General features: G+C 43.2%; 1 protein-coding gene across 2 annotated transcripts in view; it reads left to right on the top strand.

Annotated features, from left to right (window-relative positions):
- LOC114645641 (immunoglobulin superfamily member 22-like) overlaps nucleotides 1-20993 on the top strand; it is a 207265-nt gene that overhangs the window by 159823 nt on the left and 26449 nt on the right. For both annotated transcript variants that reach the window (XM_051923400.1, XM_051923399.1), the window contains exon 20: nucleotides 8567-8759. In XM_051923400.1, the coding sequence (XP_051779360.1) occupies nucleotides 8567-8759 (193 nt within the window). The remainder of the gene's footprint in view (nucleotides 1-8566; nucleotides 8760-20993) is intronic.

The raw sequence follows: 20993 nt of genomic DNA, 5'->3' as shown, positions 1-20993 counted from the left end.
TCATTCCAACAGATGGAGCATCAGAAACCTTAACACTGCTTTTACGAATTCCATACCAAATGGTAATATAACAGAGACATATGCATTGCATTTGTCATTCCAACAGATGGCGCATCAAAAATCTTAACACTGCTTTTATGAATCCCATGCCAAATGGCATATAACAGAGATATATGCATTGCATGGTGCACTGTGACACATTAATGCTGATGTCTATATTGATTGCTCAGATTACAACCCAGCTACCTGACAGGTAGCACAGCTAGTTGGAAGTATATCAAAATCAAAGATAGTGAGAAGGTTTGGGGCACCCACAGCCAAATCCTACATAATTGTTGTTGATCTTCTTCTTCCTCTTCATCTTTTCCCATTTCTATGTGGGGTCGATGTGCTTGATCAACCTTCTCCATACAACTCGGTCCTGCACATTCTCGTCAGTCAGACCTTTTCCTTCAGATTTTCTTCTTCTTTATCCATCCACCACCACTTTGGCCTCCCTTGCTTTCTCTTGCATGTACTTCCATCCCCATCACTCTTTTGCCCACATATTCGTTGTCCCTCCTCAACACATGTTCATACCACTTCAATCTACTTTCCTGAACTTTCTTAGATGTCTCTCCCACTTGTGGTGTACCTCTGATCGTCTCATTTTTTATTCTGTCTTTTTTTTTGTAACTTCACACGTCCATCTCAACATTCTCATTTCTGCCACATCTAACTTCTTCTCCTGTTGTGCTCCCTTCACTGCCCATGTCTCAACTCCATACATCATGGCTGGACTCGCCACTGTCTTAAATACCTCACTTTTAACCTTCTCTTTAATTCTTTGATCACACAACACTCCTGATACCTTCTTTCAATTATTCCAGCCACACTGCACTCTATGGTCTATCTCTGCAACTAAATCTCCTTCTTGGGCTACCAGTGATCCTTCAGGAGTTCCGACCATTTCTGTTGGGTCAGGTGCATCCCGTTCTACAACCCCAAATCAGAAAACGTTGGGACAGTATGGAAAATGCAAATAAAAAAATGAAAAAACGCAGTGATTCTTTAAAAGGACTTTGACTTTTATGTCATTGCAGACAGTCTGAGCCCAATATATTTCATGTTTTGTCTGCTCAACTTCATTTAATTTGTTAATAAACATCCTCTCTGGCATTTCAGGCCTGCAACAGTTGGGACAGGGGACAAATTATGGCCATTAATGAGGTCAAATAATGACGGTGACACATTCAACACTTTGTGATGTCGCCATTCCTTCTCACAATACTTCAAAGACATTTCGTCATGGAGGACACTAAGTGATGAAGCGTTTCAGGTGTCATTTTGTCCCATTTGTCCTGCCAACAAGTCTTAAGGTGTGCAGCAGTACGGAGTCATCGTCACCGTCGTCACATTTTCCGTTTCAGAATTCTCCACACCTTCTCTGTTGGACTTTAAGTAGGCCAGTCCAGTAACGGGACCCCCTTCTTCAGCAGCCATGCCTTTGTCACGTGTGCACAATGTAGTTTTTGCATTGTCTTGTTGAAAAATAAATAGGAATCCCTGGAAAAGGCTCATATGAGGCTTTTCAGGTAGCAAGACTTTTCAAAAAAATTGTTGTGCAGTGTATTTAAACTTCAGCACTCTTTTCAGTTGTCTCTCCCTGGAAGCAAACTTGTGAATCCTGATCACCATTAAACCTCAGTTATTTTGTCTTCCTATTTTTCTTCAACCCTCTGTCTGCCAAAGCCCTTCTCTATCCTTCCAACTTCCTCTCCACTTCTTCTTTTCTGGTGTTCCACAACACAATGTCGTCAGCACAAAGCCTGCACTGGGGGGATTGCTCTTTTATCCCACAAGTCAACACATCCATCACCAGATCGAAGAGGTGAGGACTTTAAAAAGATCAAAAACAGAGAAATAAAATGTGGGTAAAGTATTAAGTTGCATCTTTGGAGATGGGAGTCTGGATACGACTACCAAAGATGGCGGTTCTTCCAGTTAAAACCATTTCCGGCAGGAACAGGCGGGTCAAGGTCCACGGACACTGGAAGTGACGTCAGAGGTGGAAAAGCTGTCAGTCTTCCAGTCTTCAGAGGAAGAGAAAGAGAAGGCATTATTATAGAGTGCCAACCCGTGGAGCGGCAGAGAAATACCATCACCAGAGCCCTTAAACTGTCCCGTATGCGCACATGAGTGACAATATACCGTACAACATAAGACATTTTAGAGAGCGAGAATAGACCATTCAGGCCATCAAGCCCATTTGTTTAACTAATAGCTAAACTGTCCCCATATCTCAATACCAGATTCTCCTTAAAGGTTCTCCAGGTTTCTGCTTCTACTCCATGTCTCAGTAGTTTGTTCCAGAGTCCCAAGACTCTTTGCATAAAGAAGAGCTTCCTGGCTTCAGTTTTCAATGCGCTTCCCCTTCATTTCCACTGATGTCCTTGAGTACCTGATTCCCCTTTAAGTAGAAAGAATTCTGCGGGATCTCCTTTATCAGTTCCTTTGAGGACTTTAAAAACCCTGGATGAGCTCTCCACTCGAGAATAATCAGGTTTAATCCTCTGAGCCTTTCACAGTAGTATGTGTCCTCAACCTCTGAGATGCACTTGGTTGCTCTGCTCAGCACAGCTTCGAGTGCTGCTCTGTCTTTTTTTGTACCGTTGTGACCAGAACTGCTGCACACAGGACTCCAGAAGGGGTCTTACAAGTGCATTACAGGGGGTCCTTGGGTTACGACACAGTTCCGTTCCTACAACAGTGATGTAACCCGAATTTTGGTGTAAGTCGAAACACACTCTAGCCTAAGTTACTTACCTATCCTAACAGATTTGCAAAATCATAATCTAGACCATAAAAACACAACTAAGCCACAGAAAAAGGAAAAGGACATAAATATACTGTACTGTAGTAACAGAAAAAATGAGTGTAAAAAAAATTCCTTACCTTTATTCCTTTTGATCTCTTTACAATGTTTAATGTCACTTCCATCGTGATGGCTTTCCTCTTCTTCGAAGCACTACCACCATCTGAAGACTCTTGACTTTCGTTTAGGAGCCATGATGAGGGCCAAAATGTCACCAAACAAAGCAACAGAAATGGAACACTTCCTCCGCACACAACCAAACTAGTTGGCCAACTCCCTCACTCATACGCCGCGTTACCGCGTATTCTTCCGCTGCGCACAACCAAACTAGTTGGCCAACTCCCTCACTCATAAGCTGTGTTACCGCGTATTCTTCCGTTGCGCGAAACCAAAGTAGTTGGCCAACTCCCTCACTCATAAGCCGCGTTACCGCGTATTCTTCCGTTGCGCACAACCAAAGTAGTTGGCCAACTCCCTCACTCATAAGCCGTGTTACCGCATATTCTTCCGCTGCGCGCAACCAAACTAGTTGGCCAACTCCCTCACTCATACGCCGTGTTACCGCATATTCTTCCGTTGCGTGCAACCAAGCTAGTTGGCCAACTCCCTCACTCATACGCCGCGTTACCGCATATTCTTCCGTTGTGTGCAACCAAACTAGTTGGCCAACTCCCTCACTCATATGGCGCGTTACCGCGTATTCTTCCGTTGCGCGCAACCAAACTAGTTCGCCAACTCCCTCACTCATACGCCGCGTTACTGCGTATTCTTCCATTGCACGCAACCAAACTAGTTCGCCAACTTCCTCACTCATACGCTGCGTTACTGCGTATTCTTCCGTTGCGCGCAACCAAACTAGTTGGCCAGCTCCCTCACTCATACGCCGTGTTACTGCGTATTCTTCCATTGCTCGCAACCAAACTAGTTGGCCAACTCCCTCACTCATACGCCGTGTTACCGCATAATTTTCTGTTGCACGCAACCAAACTAGTTGGCCAACTCCCTCACTCATACGCCGCGTTACTGCGTATTCTTCCATTGCTCGCAACCAAACTAGTTGGCCAACTCCCTCACTCATACACCGTGTTACCGCGTAATTTTCTGTTGCACGCAACCAAACTAGTTGGCCAGCTCCCTCACTCATACGCTGTGTTACCGCGTAATTTTCTGTTGCACGCAACCAAACTAGTTGGCCAACTCCCTCACTCATATGCTGCATTACCGCGTATTCTTCCATTGCTCGCAACCAAACTAGTTGGCCAACTCCCTCACTCATACGCCGCGTTACTGCGTATTCTTCCATTGCTCGCAACCAAACTAGTTGGCCAGCTCCCTCACTCATACGCCGTGTTACCGCGTAATTTTCTGTTGCACGCAACCAAACTAGTTTGCCAACTCCCTCACTCATATGCCGCATTACCGCGTATTCTTCCATTGCATGCAACCAAACTACAGTAGTTCGCCCATGTAGTCTGTAAGTACGACGCTAACGGCGTAAGCCGAAACACTCATGTCTCACTTTTTTTAAGTATTTATGAGAGTGAGCGTTGTAAACTCAAAATGTTGTAACCCAAGGACCCCCTTGTATATCGTTTGAGCATAACTTCCTGTGAACATTCTAGCCTAGATTACGACAGATGACACAAATGACACCACAGCACATGTGATTTTTATTTACAGTGTCCCCAACAGCCCAAACACACACTTTCTTTATCTTTGTCTCTCACTCTCTTTTCTTTCTTTTATCTGTCAGTCCATCTTTCTCCTCCACTCCTCCTCCTCCTCGGCAAGTTTCTTCCTCCTCCTCCTCCCGACTCTGGCTCCTGCAATATTGCTTGCTGGCCCCTTATGTAGGTCACTCAGAAGTGCTGCAGGTGCTCGTTGGCCCACTTCTGGCATCACTTCCAGGTGTGGTGGTAGAGCTACTCTCCAGGGCTGAGCACTTCCTATGTTAGCTGCAGCACCCACTGGCAGCGCCCACAGATCCCAACAGGGTGGCACCAAACTCCCACTCCCATGAAGCCCTGCGGGAGTTTGAGGCACCCTTGCAACCCATCTATTGTTTCGGGGGGGGAGGTAATGTTCTGGCCATGCTTACTCCCCCGGTCCTTCCAGCGTGGAGGCGTCCCGGCCTGGGCAAGGAGCCCGGCCATCCTCCACAGTCCCTTGATTTAAATTCAAGTTTGTGTGATATGACCTAACATTTTATTTGCCTTTTTTACATTGCTTAGTTGATGACAATGTTGTGTCAACATAAACCCCTAAATCCTTTTCAGAGGTTGCTTCCTGTAGCTCAGCGTCTCCCATCCTGTATTTAAAATTGATGTGTCTTTTGCCCACATGTAGTGCTTTGCACTTTTCTACATTAACTCTTTTAGGGCAGATGTCGACTCTTGTTGACTGAAGAGGGTGGATGTCAAATAAAGTCGACATCTGGGGTAGGGGGTGATAAAAGCTGTAAACGTCAATAAAACTCACCATTATGATATACTGTAGGTAGACCCTCTTTGCTTGGAGGACTGTTAGACTTGTTGACTTGACGTAGAATCCCTTTGTGAGTAGCATAGAGTAAATAACGTCTAGAACAGCAGACATCGGGCGAGAAAGCAATAATAATAATAATACATTTTATTTATATAGCGCCTTTCCCATGCTCAAGGCACTTATCAATGCCAATGTGCAAAACAATATACTCCATCCATCCATTTTCCAACCCGCTGTATCCTAACACAGGGTCACAGGGGTCTGCTGGAGCCAATCCCAGCCAACACAGGGCGCAAGGCAGGATCGAACCCCAGGCAGGGCGCCAGCCCACCACAGGGCACACACATCCACACACCAAGCACACACTAGGATCGCCAATGCACCTAACCTGCATGTCTTTGGACTGTGGAAGGAAACCCACGCAAACACGGGGAGAACATGCAAACTCCACGCAGGGAGGACCCAGGAAGCAAACCCAGGTCTCCTTACCACTGCGCCACCGTGCCACCCCACAAAATACTCTGCGTGTTATTTATTTTTTACATATTATTGCCGGATTAGACTCTGACTTATCCAATTTTGATGCAAGTGATCTGGAGATCGTAAATGAAAGTCAGGTACCTGCATCAGCTGATGTGCCTACTGCAGCATTCACCCTAGGAGGACTACACAGACCGATCTGTTGGAGGCAAGCTGGCAACTGATCTTCAAACGAGACGGCGTGCCAATGGAAACTACGGATTACCAGCCACTCGACTACTTCAAGATGTTTTTTTTTTTTTTAGTTTTTGCCTTTCGGCTTGTGAGTGATGAGACAAACTGGTTTGTAATGTGAATTTACATACTGTAAGGGCTCACGGAACATAACAGAGAGCAACATTGGTCATAAATGAGTATTTTATGTTGATTTGTGTGTTAAACCATTGCTTTTTGTGCTTTTTAGAATTTTGAATTCTTTTTGTTGCCTCCTCAGTGTCTGCCATCACTCCAAATTTTAGTGCCATCTGCGAATTTGATGACTTTACTAACCACACCAGAATCAGCTCCCAGTGCAATTTGCTAGCATGCCGGAGCTGATCAGTCCGTGCCGTCCGTTCGTTGAGCAGCCATCTCATGACCACTGGCGCCCCCTAGCGAATCAGCCTTACCGTCCCTGGGATTGAGCCGCTGCACTAGACTGGCCTGCGAGCGCCAGCGTGTTGGGCTCTGTGTGCAGCCAGTTCAAGCGCAGTTGGCTCTGTGATTTACTGAATTCCATCAATGGCATCACTTGCGCCTTGTACGTATCATAATAGATTGTTGCAGTAGTTTTTTTAATAGTTTTTACAGTTCATTGGCAATGTGTAAAATGATCAGTGATGCAGTAATTGTGATGCTCTTTACATTAAAAAAATATGTGTCCCATTAAAATTTCGCTTTTTCTTGGTGAATTGTGATGTTTCCTTAAAAAAGTGCAGCAAAAAAGTATTTTGTGTCCAGGGGTGCATTAACCCCCCAAAGTATGTGGCAGTTTAAGGGTTAAAACAAATCAGAAAAAGACATGAGGGACCAGGACAGACCCCTGAGGGACTACACTGATGACCTCACTCTGTTCTGCTCTTATCTGTACTCTTTGTCTCCTGCCAGTTAATCAACTAGCGAGCCCGTTCTGTGTGTCACCTTTGACACCTACAGCTTCAGTAACTAGGATATCTATGGTGACCTAAATGTAGTGGCACAACTACTAGAAATGCATCTTGACGACCCAACAAAGCGATTTTTGACTCCTCTTCATAAATAAAAACTTGGTCTAATGAAACATTCTGATGAAATCAATGAACGAAGAAGGTGAAGGATTTCGATTTTTCAGACAGACGTTGCTTCGATTAAGGAAGGCATTTTTGATTTGGTCTACGAGTCAGACATGTCATCAATGACAAGTTGTTTTGGAGATCTGCTAGTGAGACTGAAGGAAATCGTGTGAAAGGCATTCAAAGGTGTTGTTGGCAGCTACAAAGCACAAACGACGTCCAGCTGGTAGACGGAATGCTTCAAGCATATAAAGCCATGAAGTGCAACATGTCGCTCTGCATCATGCTTGGACTTCCTCCCTGATCATCTTGGTAGACTCGGCGATGGACACGGTGACAGATTTCATCAGGACATTGCAAGGCAGCACAATGACAAGTGGAATCCATCCAGCCTGTCGTTGGACACTGAAATGAGAAGCATCAGGTGCTGACTACAGACGAAAATCAGCGGCAAAACATCTTGAGCTCAATTGAACGAATGCAGTGTGTCAGCACCATTAAGTGAATAAACACACTAACTTCGATAAAAGTTTGTTTTTATGTTTCTCCAGATTTCTACGTGACACAGTCAATATGAAATTATATTTGTGTTCAGCTTGAAGCCATCAATTATAATCACCAAAACGTTTTTAGGAAGCAAAACTTTTGAATTAAAAAAAATACTGCTGTCCACTGATTGGTTAATCTTGCTCCTCCCATTAAATGTTATGACTGTTTCTGTTAGGTTACTTTATGTTACCTAATACTCAATCACCAAACTTTACTGTTAAGAATGTTGCTTGTCATATGGGGGTCTAGTGGGATTTTTGCATGCAGTCCAGAGTATTCATTTAAAGTACGGGTGTCGAAGTCAGACCCTGGTGGGCTGTAATGTTTGCAGGTTTTTATTCCAGCCACTTTCCTAATTAGTAATCAGTTACTGCTGCAAATTTCTTTTACATTAATTTTAATTTCCGCCTCCCTTCCTTCTTAACCAGATGCCATATAATAATGAGATGCAAGTTAGTCCAACAGATGACCAGATATAACTCAGGGGTCTCGAACACTCCTGGAGGGCCACCATTTTTGGTCTCCTATTTATGTGTCAGCGAATGCTGTTGTTTAATTCTCCAGAGCTGATTGGTAGTTCTCAGACCTTCCCTTTTTTTTTTCTTTTCGGATATTTCATTGAAACGTGTATTATATGAAAGACACGGGTGCAAACAGGATTTTCACTAGCCTGGTTATCTGCTGGCACACTTTGCATTTCACTGTTGTTTTTGCCTGTTTTGTACAAAGCATTAGTAATATTAATAATTGGTTACCAATTGAGAAGGTGGTTGGAATGAAAAACTGCACCCACTGCAGCCCTCCAGGATCTAATTTGGACTCTTCTCCTTTAAATGAACCCAAAGGTGATCTTCTCCTAACTGATGGCCTCTTCTCTTTGGTGCTACAGGGGTCTCCACCTCCAACTGTGACGTGGCTGAAGGATGGAATTCCCACTAAAGGGAGAGAGACGATCAACAAGGGCAAGGAACATTCCCAGTTCCTGATCAGCAGCTCCCATCGTTCAGATTCAGGGGTCTACCGCATTCAACTGCGTAATGACTATGGTGAAGCCCACTACGATGTCAACGTCCTTGTGGCAGGTACCAGTTGGTGACATTAACGTTGCTAAGAAAACATTGTGTCTTCTAGAAAATGGGACCGCTTATTTTGAAATGATGAGGGCTGCTCATGCTCAACCACAGCCACTAGATGGCACACACATGCACTTTTAATTTTTTTTTGGCACTTGCATGCACGTCCCTTCACCTTCATTTACTTTTGTTCAATGCATTTGTGGCCTGTGGAAAGAAACTCTTTCTGAATCTGTTGGTCCGTGCTTTCAGAGATCTCTAACACCGACCAGAGGGCAATAGTACAAACAGGTGGTGACCTGGGCGTCAAGAGTCCTTAGTGACTGTTGTGGTGTGAGATTTTGCATATAACTTGATAAATATTTTGTATGTCTTTATTTGTAATTTAGGCAAAGCAATGTAATATTAGTGAGAAGCATTCATGTTTACAACCCAAGGAATGGATCTCTTTGAATTTTACGACAGGATTTGGTGGGTGTGCTTTAAACCAGTTTGGCGAGTGTTTCTTTGCTAAAGTCTGTCAACCCCCTGTAAGGAAGCCAGGTTACTTTAACATATGGTCTTGGGGGGTGGCAGGTTTTAAGATGTTGTATTCCCCCATTGGTCTGAAGTATGGCTGTTTGGAATTGGCTTGGATCAGAAGCTTTTAGGTACCATGATGTCCTCTTGGCTCTAGGGGTTGGACAGAGAATCTATAAATCTGCTTGCTCAACCATATTCTCTTACTAACCAACATGTGATGAAGAAGTATATCTCTTACTAACCTCTGATGATGAAGACAACACAATGAAGAGCACAGTTTGGCGGCCATATTTGAACAGGCTTGTGGCCTTTTTGTCTGTTTCTGTGCCTCAGTATGCCAGGATGTTCTCAATGGTTGAACAATAAAAAGTCACCAGTAGTTTTTGCTCCACGTTGTTTTTCCTGGCCCCTCTCAGAACGTGCCGTCTCTGTTGCACTTTTTGTGGCCATTGCTGGTGGTGTTCCCAGGCCAGGAAAGGTGGGTTCCCAAGAATTTGAAGGTCTGCACCCTTTCCACATGGTCTTCATTGATGGACAGAAGAACTGATTCTGTGCTGTGCTCTCTGAAGTCCAGAATGAGTTCCTTGGTTTTTGTGGTGTTCTGTGTTAAGATGGTGGCACTGACCAAAAAAACAGGAGACAGAGGTGGATGTGGCAGAGTTAAAGATGCTAAGATTTCTATTGGTTGTGATGAGGATGGACAGGATTAGGAACGAGGACATTAGAGGGTCAGCTCAGTTTAGACGGTTGGGAGACAAAGTCAGAGAGGCGAGATTGTGTTGGTTTGGACATGTGCAGAGGAGAGATGCTGGGTATATTGGGAGAAGGATGTTAAGGATAGAGCTGCCAGGGAAGACGAGAAGAGGAAGGCCTAAGAGGAGGTTTATGGATGTGGTGAGAGAGGACATGAAGGTGATGGGGGTAACAGAACAAGATGACGAGGACAGAAAGATATGGAAGAAGATGATCTGCTGTGGCAACCCCTAATGGGAACAGCTGAAAGAAGAAGAAGAAGTTTAAAGTTATTCACTGAACACCATTCTGTCAGTCTCTGGACCTCATCTCTGTAGGCCGACTCATCTCCTTCTGATATGAGGCCCCATTACAGTGCTTTCATGATTTAGGGTTGCAAACATGGAAAAATGATGTGATGTTTGTGGGATGGGTAGGAGTGCAGTCATATGTGTACAAAGAGTCAAGTAGTGGGCTTAGCACGCAGCCCTGTGGAGATCCTGTGCTGAGGGGAAAAGAAGTGGAGAGGTAAGGGTCGAGTTTAACCCATTGTAGGCCATTTTGTCAGACAGTTCTTTATACAGGTACAGTTAGAGGAGGGAAGGCCTAAGCCTGACAAGCTTGCTTACCAATATGTCCGGGATTATTGTATGAAATGCTGAACTGTAGTCTACGAAGAGCAGCCTTGCATACCTCTTTGGTCTACAGCAGGGGTCACCAACCTTTTTTTCCCCTGAGAGTTACTTTTACAAAATGAAAATAATAATAATAATCTATATATAATCTTCATTTGGATCTTAATCTTTGTTTGTCCGTGAATGAATTAGAAGAAGAAGCACTAGATGGCAGTAGAGAGACAGCTAAAACATAGGCATTGCATTAAGAATCTCCTCCAGGCTTATACTACTGAAGACTGTAGTACTCCAGTCACACCTCAAAACACAGACATTCAAACTAAACAAATTGTTGTGCTTTAAATTAACTAATCTTCTCTATATATAATCTTCATTTGGATCTTGATCTTTGTTTGTCCACAAATTCCATGCATGTGTAGACCACCTTCCAGTTTAGTACGTTGTTGTTACTCACGGATGTCAACAATGTGCCGGAATAACGAAAGGGGTGGTGGACAGTGTTACGCTGGTTAGCTCCTGAGGCCTGGTTAGAGAATGAGATTGCCGAAGATAAAAGGTACGTGCCTACGTAACATATGAATGAAAGAAAGACAGTGGGTAAAATGAATGACAACGTAACAGCACTTTCCGGAAATTATTATTGTTACGTTGTAGCCGGCGAGTGCTGCACGTCTCACAGTTGTACCCTGGGTTGCTCACATGTCAGTGAAGTGATCCCTATTTATGCTTTAAAGAGCCTGGATACCTATGTGTCCCCCTTTTATAACCATTGCTCCGTGTATATCGCCTTACTCTTTGGATTGCCACAAAGCAACCTGCGAGATTGGAGAAAGGTTGAGAAGAGATCGTGAGAGGAAATGACAGCTTCGTGAAAAAGAGATGGACTGTGAACGGAGAGAAGCAGAAATGCTCCTACACCACCACATAATTACTATTACAGTGATTCTGAGTAGTATTGAATCAATGTCCAAGGGTTTTGTTTTGTAATTTTCTTTCCCTTATAAAAAATCATAATGCTGTGTGTCGAAGGGCCCAGTTCACGACTGGCGGCCGCGTTTAAACAGGGAGCCCTTTCTTAGACAACTTTAACACGCGCAACGTAGTTGGGCATAGATAGATAGATAGATAGATAGATAGATAGATAGATAGATAGATAGATAGATAGATAGATAGATAGATAGATAGATAGATAGATAGATACTTTATTAATACATGGCTAGTAATAATAATAATTCATTACATTTATATAGTGCTGGCCGAGAGCTACTCATGTTTTCTAACATTTATTCTCATAGCTTATTTCAACCCAAACAAACTGAATAAGCTTGTTTGCCTGAACATTTTACAAAATGTTGGTGTCCACAACTCACATTTTGCATTAAAACATCACAAAAAAATATTTAGTTCACCTGCCAGTGCATTTTGTATGTCTGTATGCATTTTCTAGTGGATCTCACACTGTTGAATTAAAACATGAATGCTGTCAAAACAAAACAATGCAATTCCAAACACACAGGTATGACTTACTCATTTGTCATTTTGTCCCATGTCACTGTGTCACTTTATTCACAGGTCCAGTTGCATGTGTGACGTGTTTTTGAGTTAGTCAGATAACTGGCACTGAGGTGTGTGGTGGAGTGGAACCACTGAGGTTCACTCTTATGGAGTCATTTCAATGTCCGTCTGTCAGTCTTGTTCTGAAATTTGATTTCATGACATTCATGTCAGACTCACAGAGGTATGGAGACCTCAAACAAAGCAGACATTTTAAGAGCTGCTTGGTGAAGAATCTTATAGTTATCTGGCTCTACTAAGCTCCAGAAATGCTGAGAATGCTGTTGAGTCTTTACCAGCACATTATTTTGAAGGTTTACTAATATATAATATATAAAATCCAACATCTGTCTGTCTGTTTTACATAATTACTTAATGGATTTAGATTGGGTTGTTTTCTATAATTTGCTTGAACCTTCCGGTTGATTTTGCGACTTCTCTCATTTCGCTATGTGTCAGAGTTTGATTGTGGTTTCGATTTATTTGCCAGAGACACTCAGCGGGCCGAGGGGAGAAGCCTTCCTCACTCACTCACCAGCTTCAGGGTGTGGTCCTTAACTCTGCTTAGCTAGTGAACGAGAGAACAAGTGAATTCAACTTTGTTTGATATTTAAAATAAAGTGTTACTTAGGTCTTGATGAGTTTGAGTCCAGATATTCTCTTAAGTGTCTACCACATTGAAAAGACTGATTGCAATTCAGATTGTGGATCGTGATTTTGTGTTAAAAGGATCGATTTTTTGGAAAGATTGCCAACCCCTAATTTGACTAATCAAGTTTTCAAAGTGTGGTGCAGTGGGTAGCGCTGCTGCCTCGCAGTAAGGAGACCAGGGTTCGCTTCCCGGGTCCTCCCTGCGTGGAGTTTGCATATTCTCCCTGTGTCTGTGTGGGTTTCCACCGGGTGCTCCATTTTCCTCCCACAGTCCAACGACATGCAGGTTAGGTGCATTGGCGATTCTAAATTGGCCCTAGTGGGTGTGTCGGTGTGTGGCGCCCTGCCCAGGATTTGTTTCCTGCCTTGCGCCCTGTGTTGGCTGGGATTTGCTCCAACAGACCCCTGTGACCCTGTAGTTAGGATATAGCGGGTTGGAGGATGGATGGATGGAAGTTTTCAGAGTTATGTAGGATTCATTAACCCTTTGGCGAGCTACTTGGAAAGGGTTTGTGAGGTACTGGTAGCTCACGAGCGACATGTTGGAGACCCCTGGTCTACAATATGTAGACTAGTAGCAATGGCATCTTCTGTGGACCTGTTTGATCCATAAGCAGACTGATGCTGGTCGAAAGTGGACGGAAGGCAGGATCTAATGTGCTGTAAGACCAATCTTTCAATGCACTTAATTACTACTGGCATGAGAGCAACCGGTATATAGAGTAATCATTTAGGACCTCGGTGGCAATTTTTCTAGGGATGGGGATGATGATTGATGATTTTAGGCTGGGTGGAATAGTGGCTGATCCCAGAGATAGATTAGAAATCTGGGTGAAGACTCCGGCAGGCTGGTCAGCGCATGCTTTAAGTATATACCCAGATACTCCATCAGGGCCAGTGGCCTTCCTTGGGTTCACCATTTTGAGCACTCGTCTGACTGTGCAGAGTTCTTGTAGAGTGAGTGTGTCGATTCTGGAGGCTGCTGTGGTCATGTTGGGCCTCTTTGTAGGGTTTTTGTTTCTATGTATGTATGTCCTGTTGAGTGTTTGTTAAATGTGAATGACAACACCTGGTGCACCGATTTCTGATTGTAAATTGGGGTCGGGGTCTTTAAACAAGTTTGCACTAATGCAGAGGGGCTTGTGGGATTTGTAGTTTGTATGCACTGTACCAATAAAAATGGAAGAGAAGGATGTGGCGGGACTTTTCAAGTGGACCATGTTCTAATCAAAATCATCCGCAGCAGCTCCTAAACATTTTCAGTTACTGGACATTCGTAGCAGAGAAGGATGGTGCTCAGTCGCCAGACGAAAGGATGGCGGTGGGTTCTTTTCCTCCCAATCCAGTCCTTCGATGCTCTTGGATAAAAGGCGTGCCTCCGAAGACTATTCTGTAACGGCCGACCCCTTACCCAGACCGGCCACTACACTACCAAACTATTCCTTGGATCACCTGAGGCTTCTTGATCTGGTAACGAGCTGTACGTACTCTTTACAAGTTGTACTTTTTTTCCCACATGACAAAATGACCAGCAAACAGTAGACAGGAATATAAAATCAAATATGGATAAATTGTAAATGGAAAAGACAAACAAATATTCATTAACGTAGACATGTGAGCGCAAAACACCACTATCCCAATGACACCAGTGACTAATCTTAATACATAATTCGCCAGCCTCCTCACTCACTCACGTCCGTCCGAAGCCGAATGCGCAGTTGCCTTCTGCGCAGCTGCCCGAAAAACCTTACGAGACCGACATCGTGGCAGGCGGTGGATTTACGGCCGCAAAAATTCAAAGAGAAAGGCGACTTCGATTAAAGCTCTAGAGGCCTGAAAGGCGATTTTGACTACAGCTCGAGGCCTAATTACGCATTCTGATTCAATTACACATTCATTCAATACACCTACAGTATATCAGGTTTGTGGTGCTTATACTTATTACTATTCCACTCGTGCCCGTTTCATCTTACGTTGCCGAAACAGGCTCTTTGTCTAGTTATTATATAAAACACGAATATACAAATATTTACAAAAACCCTCCCTTGCCCCTAAACAATAAATAGAAACACGGAGCACAAATACAAACACAGATTAGTTAAACACAGCAATTGAAATGTGGTGTAAAGCAATATGAGATGAAAAAAATGTTTTATCTTATAATCCATCCATCCATCCATTTTCCAACCCGCTGAATCCAAACACAGGGTCACGGGGGTCTGCTGGAGCCAATCCCAGCCAACACAGGGCACAAGGCAGGGAACCAATCCTGGGCAGGGTGCCAACCCACCGCAGGACACACACAAACACACCCACACACCAAGCACACACTAGGGCCAAGTTAGAATCGCCAATCCACCTAACCTGCATGTCTTTGGACTGTGGGAGGAAACCCACGCAGACACGGGGAGAACATGCAAACTCCACGCAGGGCGGACCCGGGAAGCGAACCCAGGTCCCCAGATCTCCCAACTGCGAGGCAGCAGCGCTACCCACTGCGCCACCGTGCCGCCCCCTTATCTTATAATAATTTATTAAAAAAATATTTTCATGTTCAGATTCAGAACTGGGGCGGCAAGGTGGCGCAGTGGTAGCGCTGCTGCTTTGCAGTTAGGAGACCTAGGTTTGCTTCCTGGGTCCTCCCTGCGTGGAGTTTGTATGTTCTCCCCGTGTCTGCGTGGGTTTCCTCTGGGCGCTCCGGTTTCCTCCCACAGTCCAAAGACATGCAGGTTAGGTGCATTGGCGATTCTAAATTGGCCCTAGTGTGTGCTTGGTGTGTTTGTGTGTGTCCTGCGGTTGGTTGGCACCCTGCCCGGGATTGGTTCCCTGCCTTGTGCCCTGTGTTGGCTGGGATTGGGTCCAGCAGACCCCCGTGACCCTGTGTTCGGATTCAGCGGGTTGGAAAATGGATGGATGGATGATAAATGAGTCCAACGTTAATAAAGTCCGGCGGTATTGATACTGGCTGTAATGTTATTACGCTCCTTCCCAAAAATCAAAACGACCTCACCGTGAAAGTCCTGGCAATTGCTGGGATGAATCCGAACCCCTGGGTTCCTGGGTGCTGGCTGTCATGATGATGAATCGGATGTTGAAAAAGCAAGCAGTGGAATAAAGCAATGATCGGCAGTGATGAGCTGGTAAATGAATGGCTAAATTGTCTTCTTTTCCTCCACAATTTCTTTCCTCTACTTTTCCTCTCTCTCCCTTTTCCTTTGCCTTTCACTCCTCTTTTTTAAATACGCAATGTCCCGGATGTATCAGGTGAGTTTGACAGGTAATTTCCATCTCGGGGCGGCGGTGGTCTCCCTCCATCATCCTTCCCCTTTTCATTTACTACAACAACAACAACAACGTTTATTTATATAGCACATTTTCAAACAAAAAATGTAGCTCAAAGTGCTTTACATAATGAAGAAAAGAAAAATGAAAGACAAAGTAAGAATTAAACTAAGAGAACACTAATTAACATAGAATAAGAGTAAGGTCCGATGGCCAGGGAGGACAGAAAAAACAAAAAAAAACTCCAGACGGCTGGAGAAAAAAATTTACAGGGACAACATTCACTGACGCACATATAATGGACATTAAACGGGACAATGAAACAAAACGCACTCAGCACAAACACAGAATACCTGTTATTTATGTAGCCCCGCTACAATTCTTCTGGACTCCGGTGATAGGACAGAATTTCACTATCCATATTCTGGGAGACAGTTCATTGAATTGGAGCCTTCCGCACTTCTTTCCATCATTTAACCCTAGTTTCCATTTCCTGAATCACCACCCATCATTTACAGTAAGGACTATTTTTTTCCATAACTGTAATCATTGTTATGGGGGGGGGTTAGTATTTTTTGTATTTGTAAATACTGTAGTTATTCTAGCAAATAAGGATCATTTTATATATTTGTGTGTTTGGTGTATTTAATCTTAAGGAGTTTTTTCCTGAGTGCTGTTAATATTCGGGTGGCAGGGTGTTGGCCTGATTTTATCCATCGCTCATTTTAAAAGCGTAGCGGCTTCCTTGGAACGCAAATCTGGTAACACACTCCGAACAAGCTATAAGCTGGGGGGTATGCTACATCCTTACCTCAAACCTGACAAACAAATGGTTCAGTTCCTCTGCCAGCGAAGCACGGGAGCCGCCAGACCTGCAGTTGCTGCCCAGATAGATAGATAGATAGATAGATAGATAGATAGATAGATAGATAGATAGATAGATAGATAGATAGATAGATAGATAGATAGATAGATATAAAAGGCACTATATAATAGATAGATAGATAGACATGAAAGGTACTATATAATAGATAGATAGATAGATAGATAGATAGATAGATAGATAGATAGATAGATAGATAGATAGATAGATAGATAGATATAAAAGGCACTATATAATAGATAGATAGATAGACATGAAAGGTACTATATAATAGATAGATAGATAGATAGATATAAAAGGCACTATATAATAGATAGATAGATAGACATGAAAGGTACTATATAATAGATAGATAGATAGACATGAAAGGTACTATATAATAGATAGATAGATAGATAGATAGATAGATAGATAGATAGATAGATAGATAGATAGATAGATAGATAGATAGATAGATAGATAGATAGATAGATAGATAGTCATTGTCACTTTTACAAAGGAACAATGAAGGTGCAGTCGAGGTGTGAGGCATAAGAGTTAAAAAGAGAAGAAGAAAATAATAAACTGAATAGTAATAAAAGTACTTTACAAAATGTACAAATTGCACGGGTTAAATGTACAATTTGCACTGGTTGACTTAAGCTCTATATTGCACATTGGTAGAATGATACGGAGCAGTTTTATTCTGAGTTCAGGGCCATGATTGCTTTTGGATAAAAGCTCTTTTTAAGGTGGTTTGTCCTGGTTTTCATTGCTCTGTATTTCTTGTCCGATGGCAAAAGCTGGAAGAGGCAATGACCGGCATGTGATGAATCCTGTGAAATGTATATTGCTTGAAAGCACATTTTTTGTAGTTTTCCTTTGATCTGTGAGTTGACAGAACCCTGTATCTCAGCTCTGCTGGCAATTCCTTCAAAATCATGACTTGGTTTTTGCTCTGATCCACATTATCAACTATGGGACCTTAAATAGACAGGTGTGTACCTTACCTAATCATGTGCTTTTTAAAAAATTGGCCACAGGCGGACTCCAAACAAGGTGGAGAAACATCTCAATGAAAATTAACTGAATGGGATGCAACTGAGCCAAATGCCAAGTGTCAAAGCAAAGTATCTGAAAACTTGGGTCAGTGTGAGATTTCAATGTTTTTTATTATCAAAGATTTATAAAATCCTGTTTTCACTTTCTCATTGTGGGGTATTAAGTGTTTGATTAGGAAAAAATTAATTTAAATGATTTTAGGATAAGGCCATAATATATCAAAATGTGAAAAAAATGAAGAGGTCTGAATACTTTCTGAAGGCACTATATATTCAAAAACAAATATTTATGTACAGAAATACATACCATATACAAAAAATACACACACAAACATCCATCTTCCCAACCCGCTTATCCATGGCAGGTTCCTTATGGCACATAGAGCCTATTCCAGCAATCCAGAGGCACAAGGCAGGGTATATACAGGGTGAGTCAAAATTATGTTAACATTTGAATGGCGGAAACAATTTATTCACAAAACATATTTCATATGTACAAGATGATTTACAGGAATGTCTCAACCTGTTTGCCATCATGTTCAACACACAAAAACCAATGAGCAACATTACCATTTAAAGCCTGGGCACACATTTCACGGGGAATAGATGATACATACTTTGGAAGTATAGTCGACTCTGTCCTCTCTTGCACAGAGCATCAGTATTGGCAGTCCAGTCTAATTTATCATCCAGCTGCACTCCCAGGTATTTATAGGTCTGCACCATCTGCACACAGTCACCTCTGATGATCACGGGGTCCATGAGGGGCCTGGTCCTCCTAAAATCCACCACCAGCTCCTTGGTTTTGCTGGCGTTCAGTTGTAGGTGGTTTGAGTCACACCATTTAACAAAGTCATTGATTAGGTCCCTATACTCCTCCTCCTGCCCACTCCTGATGCAGCCTACGATAGCAGTGTCGTCAGCAAACTTTTGCACGTGGCAGGACTCCGAGTTGTATTGGAAGTCCGATGTATATAGGCTGAACAGGACCTATATGTTTATATATGAATGTTTGTAATGTGTTGAATTTCCTTGCCACACCCACCGTGGGTTGTCCTCTGTGAGGTGGTCTTGTATTTTCCTCTTATAGGCCTCTTTGGCTTCTTTGATCCCTAACTCCTCAGGTTAGCTCTGGCTGTATTGCATAACACCCTGTCACCTGACCTAAAGGCGGTGTTGTGTTTTTTTTTTTTTTTTGAGGAGTGTCTGTACTTCTTTTGTCATCCAGGGTTTGTGAGTCGGGAACTCCTGGATCGTCTTTACGACAGTGACATCATCAGCACAGCTCTTCATGTACAGGTAGAATAGAACAGTTTCTGTATATTCCCCTAAGTCTTGTTGTTCAAACACATCCCAGTCCGTCTGCGCAACACCGTCCTGAAGCTGAGAGAGACCCCACTCAAGCCCAATATTTATGGTCATTGTAACTGGTTTTGTCCTCCGCCTGAGGGGTGTGTACGCTGAGATGAAGAGCAATGAAAGATGGTCCGACTGACTGAAGTGTGGTGTGGGGTGGGGAGATTCTGGTTTTATAAGGATGTTTTATATTTGAATATACACACACACCCCCACCCCACTCTCTGGTAGAGCACTTCACACACTTGGTGAAATTAGGAACAACTCTTTAAACATTCTTGACTGAAGTCACCAGCAATGATATGTTTATTGACTATAGTTCAGCGTCCAATACAGTTGTCCCATGGAAAGTGAGCAATACATTTTTCTCCCTTGGACTGACATCATTCCTCTGCAGCTGGGTGCTGAATTTTCTTACAGACAGACCTCAGTCAGTCAGTGGGAAACCAAACAGGAGGCACAAGAACAATCAGCAGAGGCTGCTCCCCAAGGCTGTGTGCTGAGTCCGCTGCTCAACACCCTGTTTACCTATGATTGTGTGGCCTCTCAGAACAACAGCAGCATCAGTAAATTTGCTGATGACACTACAGTCATAGGGTTGATGACTGGGAGGGGTGAAGGCAGAATTTAGGACAGAGGTGGCAGGACTCGTGGCCTGGTGTCAAGAAAACAATCTCTCCCTGAATACAGGTAAAACCAAGGAGATGTTTATCGACCCAAGGAAGAGGATGCTGCAGCACACTCCTATTTACATCAGTGAGGCAGAGGTGGAGAGAGTAAAAATCTTCAAATTCCTTGGAACCCACATCAGCGAGGACCTGACTTGGTCTTACAATACACAACAGCTCATTAACCGAGCGCACAAAAGACTGTTCTTTCTAAGGTAGTTGAAGAAATTTGGCATGCCAGCCAAAATTCTCATCAGTTTCTACAGGGGTACAATGTAGGGAGAAGCCAAGCAAAATGACACCTTTTTTTGGCTAACTAAATTTAATTAGCTAATAAAAGGTGTCATTTTGCTTGGCTTCTCTCTACATTCACAATGGCTATCACGGTACAACACCCTAGTACTACAGGGGTACAATAGAGAGTGTTATCACCTGCTCTATTATTGTATGGCATGGTAACTGCTCTTTACAGGAAAAGAAGGCACTCCAGTGTGTAATTAAAACTGCACAGCACATCTCTGGAGTAACCTTCCCCTTCCTACAGGACATCTACACTAGTAGGGTCATCAGGAGGGCGCGCAACATAATTAAAGACAATACTCATCCTCAACACACGCTTTTCACGCTGCTTCCCTCTGGGAGGCGCAACAGGAGTGTGAAATCACACACCACAAGACTGTCACATAGTTTTTTTCCACAAGCAATAAGACTCCTCAACAATGCTAAAAGTTAAAGTCAATCCAAACCACGACTCATAGCCTCGTAAATGGTACTGACAGCTGCGGTATGTCATCAGGCACTGTGCACCTTATTTTGTAATCTTATAATTGTAATTGCTATTTGTTTTTATACTTCTTTTGTCTTTCTGTCTTTGTATATGAAGGTGAGCAAGCAAAGTAAGAATTTCATTACATGGTTTT

This window comes from Erpetoichthys calabaricus, chromosome 2, assembly GCF_900747795.2.
Source record: "Erpetoichthys calabaricus chromosome 2, fErpCal1.3, whole genome shotgun sequence".
In the NCBI taxonomy this organism is placed as follows: domain Eukaryota; kingdom Metazoa; phylum Chordata; class Cladistia; order Polypteriformes; family Polypteridae; genus Erpetoichthys; species Erpetoichthys calabaricus.
The sequence above is the reverse complement of the archived record's forward strand: the minus strand, read 5'-3'. Positions and strand labels throughout refer to the sequence as shown.